Raw genomic sequence first — 6,511 nt, forward strand, 5'->3', positions numbered from 1 at the left:
CACGCAAGTCCACGGCCGCCCAGGGCGATCGGATCGGGCGGGGCGCGGGGCGCAGGGCACGGGCACTCCGGGGGTGCCGGCCCCCTCCGGAAGCCGCCAGGCAGCATGTCGGGGCCCGGTGTGGCTGCGGCGGCCCGGGTGGGAGGCACGCGGGGAGCCTCCGGCGGCCCGGGCGGGGGCCGGGGTGGCGCCGCGCCGCACGCGAGCAGAAGAACGCACGAGCGCGCGCGCACGGGGCTGTGGGGCCGCGCCCGCCCGCGCCGGGGCTCAGGCCGCCCCGCAGCGCCCCCGCCGCTCGCGCCGCTGCAGCCTCCGCAGGCGTCGCGTCCACGCGTCCCTCCAGGGCAGCACCAGGCTCCCGCGGGCGGCGCTGAGTCCCGGCCCCGGGCCCGCCGCGCCCCCGGCCGCGGCCCCCGGCCCACCGCCCAGCAGCAGGTAGCGGCGGCCGGGCTGCAGGCGCGGGCAGCCGCAGGCGGCGTCGCGGGCCGGCACCCACAGCGCGCTGCTCCCGCGCCGGGCGCGCTCCTCGCCGCTCCGGAACACGGCGAGCACCGCCACGGGGAAGCGCGTCCACGCGCCGCGCGCCTCGCCGCGCGCGCCCACGGCCACCTGCACCGCTGCGGGGAGGGAGGGGCGTGGTCAGGCCCGGAAGTGGGCGGGGCTCCCGGCCAGACACAGGGCGCCCACCCCGCGTGGGGCGGACGCAGAGGTCACCCAGCAGAGGACCGCGCTTCGACGACACTGGGGGTTGGAAGGGCGGGGCCCGCAGGACGGCTGGACCCGGGGTGGGGGTCTAAGATTTCACGGGGGAGTTGGGGGGGAAGAGGACGGGGTCGCCCCGGTGCCCGGGGCAGCCTACCGTAGTCTTTCCGGCAGAACTTCTTCAGGCTGATCCGGTAGTTGCCACTCGCTGGTCTGCAGTGTGACTCACAATCTAAGGGGGGAGAGGAGCCGTCAGGCTCTCGTTTGAACCCACAGTCCCCTCCCCCAAGGCCGCATCGTCTGGAGTGGGCCCCGGATCCACCGCCGCTCACCCTGTGCGTCCACGGGGCTGCTGTCCTCCGTGGGTCCAGGGACAGGGGTCTCTGCGGAGGTGGGAGAGTGGTCTTGGCTGGGGGGTGGGGGCAGCAGGATCTCCGGGGCTCCAGGGGCAGATGGGCGGACAGGAGCCCAAGTGGCTTTGCGGAGGGGACCGAGGCCAGGGGTCACTCACTGACACAGGGGGCCACGGGGGAGCGGCTCTGCTGGAAGCCCGGGGCGCAGCGGTTGCAGGTGAGGCCAGTGACACCGTCCTTGCAAGGACACTGGCCTGTGGTCTGGTTGCAGGTTTTGCCAGCAGCACCCACGGGGTGACAGTCACAGGCTGCGGGCAGAGGGGGGGCGGTCAGAGGTCCCCACTGCGGGCAGGGGTGGGCCTGATCAGAGGCCCCACTTTGGGCAGAGGTGAGGGCCTGGTCAGAGCCCCACTTTGGGCAGAGGTGAGGGCCTGGTCAGAGGCCCCACTTTGGGCAGAGGGGGGGCGGTCAGAGGTCCCCACTGTGGGCAGAGATGGGGGCCTGGTCAGAGGTGGGGGTCTGGTCAGAGCCCCACTGTGGGCAGAGGTGGGGGCCTGGTCAGAGGCCCCACTTTGGGCAGAGGTGAGGGCCTGGTCAGAGGTCCCCACTGTGGGCAGAGATGGGGGTCTGGTCAGAGCCCCACTGCGGGCAGGGGTGGGCCGGTGAGAGGCCCTCCGGGGCGGCGGGCGGCTGCTCACCTCTGCAGGCGCGCCGGTCGCTGGCCGCCCGGCCCGGGTCCCGGTAGAAGCCCTCCCGGCAGTAGTGGCAGTGCCGGCCGGCCGTGTTGTGCCGGCAGTTGAGGCAGACGCCCCCGCTGCGGCGGCCCGAGAGTCTGTACAGCTCCATGTTGAAGCGGCAGCGACGAGCGTGGCCATTGCAGGAGCAAGCTGCGGGGAAGGACGGCCGGGTCAGGGGAGGCCGCGGGGCTCAGGCCCCGCCGGGGGGGGGGGGGGGGAGGCCGCGGGGTCCCCGCCGCGCCCGGGCCTCACCCAGGCAGGCGTGGGCCTCCCGGGCCGTGGCGCGCTGCCACGGCCGGTCGCAGTAGAAGGGCTTGCAGCGGCCGCAGTCGGGGCCCTCGGTGCCGTGCTGGCAGTCGCAGAGCAGGCGGCCCCCGCCGTCGGGCAGGCACCGCGCCGCGTGCCCGTTGCACTTGCAGCGCCCGCCCACCTGGAGCTCGGCGGCCGAGTAGAAGTAGGGGACGGCGGCCTCGGCGGCCCCCGCGGCCCCGGGCGTCGCGGGCCTCGTGAGCAGTATGCGGATGTCGGTGGCGGTCACCCAGTCCTGGAGCACGGGGCTGCGGTCCAGATCCAGGCCCGGCGGGCCGCCGTCCTGGACGCTGAAGGCCAGGAGGCCGCCGCCGTCGGGCTGGGCGCGGGGGGCCGGGAAGCACAGGGCCTCGGGGCCCGGGCCGCCGGGGCCGTCGGCGGGGGCGGGCGGGCGGCCGTAGTCCGGGCCGCAGTGGGAGGAGAAGAAGCCCAGCGGGGCCCAGCTGCGGCCGTGGTCCTGCGACTTGAGCAGGGCCACCGAGGCGGGCGGCGCGGCGCAGAAGCGCAGGCTCACGAAGACCAGCTCGAAGGCCGCGCCCAGCGGCACCGTCAGGCTCACGTTGAGGGGCGCGCGGCGCAGCGGGGCGGACCGCCAGCACGCGGGGGCCCCGGCGCCCGCCGCCGCCGTCAGCAGGGCCGCCGGGTGCGCCCGCCGCGGGTCGGCGGCGTCGCAGGCCCGGGTGGCCGGCCTCCCGCACGTGCTGGACGCCAGCACCGCCCGGCCCAGCGCCGCGTTCACCAGGCCCGGCACGCAGCCGCGGGGCGCGCCGCGCTCGTCCCGGCAGGGGTCGGCGCCGGCCGGGGGCCCGGGGCCCAGCGCGGCCGCCAGCGTGCCCGCCGCCAGCAGCAGCCCCCAGGGCCCGCCGGGCATGGCCGGAGCCTCCGCGGCTCTGCCCTCGGGGCCCGCGCCCCGCCCGTCAGCCCGCGGTGCCCCCCCTCCCCGGGCGGCCTCAGTCGAGGCCCAGCGGTGGGAGCGGCCGGGGCCGGGCGCAGCGGCGGGGCCCCGAGCGGTGACAGGCGGCGCCCCGCTCCGGTGCCTCGGCCCGCGGAGGCCCCGCCCGCCGCCCGCCGCCCGCACTCACCCACCGGGCGGAGCAGGTCTCCGGGCCTCCCGGGAAGGGCAGTGGGCGGGCGGGGCCTGGGGCGCCCGGGGCCGACACCTCCGCCCGGCCGCGGCGAGGGCGGGCGAGCTGTGCCGCGAGGGGGCGGGGGGCGCAGCCGGCGCGAGCCGGGGCCCAGCCGGGGGCGGGGCGGCGCGGGCCGGGGAGGAGGGGGCGGCGGGGCGGCGGCTGCACAGCCGGAATCAGAAGCAGATCCAGACCCCGGCGGGCGGGCGGGGGAGGGGGCCGGGGGAGGGGCCCGGAGCCTGGAATGCGCCGGCGGGAGGGGGCTGCGGGGAGGGGGGGCGGCCCGCCCGGCGGCCCGCGGGGGGACCACCCAGCAGGGTCCTGGACCCCGAGCCAGGGCCCGGCCGCTCCCGGGGCGGTGCCACGTGCTGGCCGGGGTCCGGCCACCTCCTCCCCTGGCTGATGGGCCTGGATTTGACAGCCCAGGCCCCTCTGGATGCTCCTTAGATGGGGGCGGGGGGAACGGGAGGACTGTGGGGTGGCCTCGGGCTGGCATCAGGCCTGCTCCACCGATTTCTAGCCGTGTGTCCTGGATGCGTTTCCCCATCAGCAAAAGCCTGAGTTCATTCACCTTTGGGGCGTGCGGGGGAGAAAATGAGTGCACAGGGATGAGTGTAAGTCCCGAGCCACCCAGGGCCACCTGAGCTCGGCGACGGGATGAAGCCACTGCCACCCGTGGGGAGCCAACTCTCGGCGCAGGCACTTCGCCAGGCCTGTGGGTGTGTGCGCGCTGGCTGGATTCCCCCTCACCTCCAGCGCTCACAGGGATCTGCCCCGCGGGTTTCCAACAAAGGGAAGGTGAAAGGATCCTTTAGGAGCGGTGATGGGCTTGCACTCTGCCTCGGGATGGGTCAAGTTCACCGCTAACGCGCCCTAAGCTCCGGCTTCCAGCTCCTCTCGCCCTCAGACGCACCGGCTGAGAGGAGTCCTGATGAGAGCTTGGGGAAGGAGACCAACCATTCTGAGACAGCGGAGGGAAAGGCCCCTGCCTAAGACAAGCACCCAGGAAGCCCAGCCCCGGGCTCCAGGACTTGGGCCGGTCACCATGGTGTGGGAGAGAGGGCGTCCTCACAGTAGAGCGGGCTTTGTCTCCATGGGGCTTCCCGTAGGCAGAGCATATGGTGTGGGTGGAAGTTGGTGTCTGGGGCTCAGCCCTAATGGGGTCGTGTGTGTGAGAGAGAGAGAGAGAGGGAGGGAGGGAGGGAGAGGGAGGGAGGGAGAGAGCGCCCCGCGCACCTGGGGCCTGCAGGACCCTTGCGTCACGGCTCTGCGGCCTCGGCTGTGGGCTGCAGATGTCTTCTCTGGAATGACCCTCTGCCCTGTTCTCCTCTGGGCCCCTCGCAGATGGTGCAATGGGCCGGAGCGCGTTCCCGCAGCCTCCAGGCGAGGCTCATCCCTCCCCAGCGGCTCGGCCACCTGCCGCCGCCTCTGCCGGCCTCTCACCTCTCTGGTCCCTGCCCCCTTTGGCGCCTTCATTGACAGAGACATTAGGCCTCTCCCCGCCCCCCAACCCGCAGCCCCTGCGGCACACACCGCAGCCCGGCACAGGCAACCAAGACGGGAGGGGCGCGGAGGCCCCGGCGGCAGGAAGCTGCCCACGGATGAAGTCACGCAGGCCCGCGCGGGGCCCGGGCCTACAGAAGCCTGCAGCCGCCGCCGGGCGCTCCACCAACGTTTATTGAGCGTCTGCCCGCCGGGGGCCCCAGCCAGCCTGGAAAGCCGGCGTCCGGGGAGGGCTCCGCAAGCTGCCGCTGCTGCCGCCGCCGCTTCGCCCTCCTAGAGAGCGGCCAGGCCCGGCCCGCACCCCGCACCCGCGGCCAGGCCGGGCCCCGCTCGCTCCCTCAGGCCTGCTCCGCGCGCCGAGCAACCTTAGGGGGAGGGACGGCCGCCGCCGCTAACGGTTCAGGGAGGGGGCGGCGCGTCCGCGGCGCCCGCCGCCCCCCGCGCGTCCCCGGCGCCCGCCGCCCCCCGCGCGTCCCCGGCCCGCCGCCGCCGCCGCCGCCGCCGCCGCGCGCGCCAGCACAGGAAGGCGGCGGCCAGGAGCCCGAGGCCCGCGGCCAGCGCGGCCAGCGCCGCGCCCTGGGCCAGGTCCAGGCGGGGCCCGCGCAGCGAGAAGGTGATGGCCGTGGCCGCCGCGCCGGCCAGCGTGGCCAGGGCGCCGAAGGGCAGCACGCAGCGGGGCCACGAGCGCCCCGCGCCGCCCGTGGCCACGAGCAGCGCGCGCAGGGCGGCGGCGGGCTCCCGGGGCGCGGGGGGCTCGGCGGGCCCGGCGGGCCGGGGCTCGGGCGGGAGCATGCCGGGGGTGCGCGCGTGCGTGTGCACCCACCGCGGCCCAGCCCGCGGGCAGGGCCACCTCGTCCGAACCGATTGGCCCAGGACGCGGTGACGCCGCGGGGCACGTCAGGGAGCCCCGCCGCCTCCGGCCTCGGATGGGCGCTGGAGCTCGGGGCGCCCTCCCCCGCGAGGCCTCCTCACCGACTCGCCTCCCAGGCCTCCCCAGGGCACCTCCTGGCCAGGGCTGGCCATCCACGCCACAACCCCGGGCCCTGACCACCCCGAGCCAGTCCACGCCTCCCAGCCCAGTCTCCTCCACACCAGCCTCTTCCCTGACTCTCCACAAGCCGCACTCATGGCTTGTCCTGCTGTACCAGGCATGGGAGGGCATGGCGGTAATCCCAGCACTCAGAAGGCCTGAGGCCAGCATGGCTACACAGCAGAGAACCATCTCAAAAACAAGAGATGAGGGCTGGGAAGGTGGCTCAGTGGTAGAGTGCTTGCCTTGCATGCATGAGGCCCTGGGTTCAATTCCTCAGTACCACATAAGCAGAAAAAGCCAGAAATGGTGCTGTGGCTCAAGTGGTAGAGTATTAGCCTTGAGCTGAAAAGCTGAGGAACAGTGCCCAGGCCCAGAGTTCAAGGCCCAGGACTAGCAAAAAAAAAAAAAAAACCCAAAAAAACAAAAAGTAAGAAGAGATGAGGTATCCTTGCCTGGAGCTAGCCCCGCCCCTCAGCCCTGCCAGCATAGCTGCTTGAGGCATTTGTACAGGCTCCATGGAGTAGAAGCCACTCCCCCAGCATGGCAGTGGGGACAAGTCTGGGGAACCAAGGCTGAAAGTCCCACAGCAGGAAGCAGTCACCATGCAAACCCAGCTCCAGAGGCCACAGCTGACCCTCACTCCTTCCAGGAGTGAGAAATGACCATGGTGTGGACTTCCTCCCTGGTGAAGTTCTGCAAGAAGTTATGGGGGTGGGAATCCCATATCTGCCCCAGAAGAGTAGAGAT

General features: G+C 73.8%; 2 protein-coding genes across 2 annotated transcripts; both read right to left on the reverse strand.

The window, feature by feature from the left end:
* Nucleotides 1–267: 267 nt before the first annotated feature.
* Nucleotides 268–2,972, reverse strand: Ntn3 (netrin 3). The gene is made up of 6 exons (XM_042698433.1): nucleotides 2,045–2,972; nucleotides 1,754–1,942; nucleotides 1,214–1,363; nucleotides 1,035–1,085; nucleotides 860–934; nucleotides 268–617 (listed from the first exon to the last, which is right to left on the reverse strand). The coding sequence occupies exons 1-6, from the start codon at nucleotides 2,970–2,972 to the stop codon at nucleotides 268–270; spliced, it is 1,743 nt and encodes a 580-aa protein (XP_042554367.1).
* A 2,158-nt stretch (nucleotides 2,973–5,130) lies between these two features.
* LOC122123728 (transmembrane protein 100-like) lies at nucleotides 5,131–5,523 on the reverse strand. The gene has a single exon (XM_042698146.1). The coding sequence runs from the start codon at nucleotides 5,521–5,523 to the stop codon at nucleotides 5,131–5,133; it is 393 nt and encodes a 130-aa protein (XP_042554080.1).
* Nucleotides 5,524–6,511: the final 988 nt, after the last annotated feature.

The sequence above is a fragment of the Dipodomys spectabilis genome, unplaced genomic scaffold (genome assembly GCF_019054845.1).
Source record: "Dipodomys spectabilis isolate Male_0828 unplaced genomic scaffold, ASM1905484v1 ptg000231l, whole genome shotgun sequence".
Lineage (NCBI taxonomy): Eukaryota > Metazoa > Chordata > Mammalia > Rodentia > Heteromyidae > Dipodomys > Dipodomys spectabilis.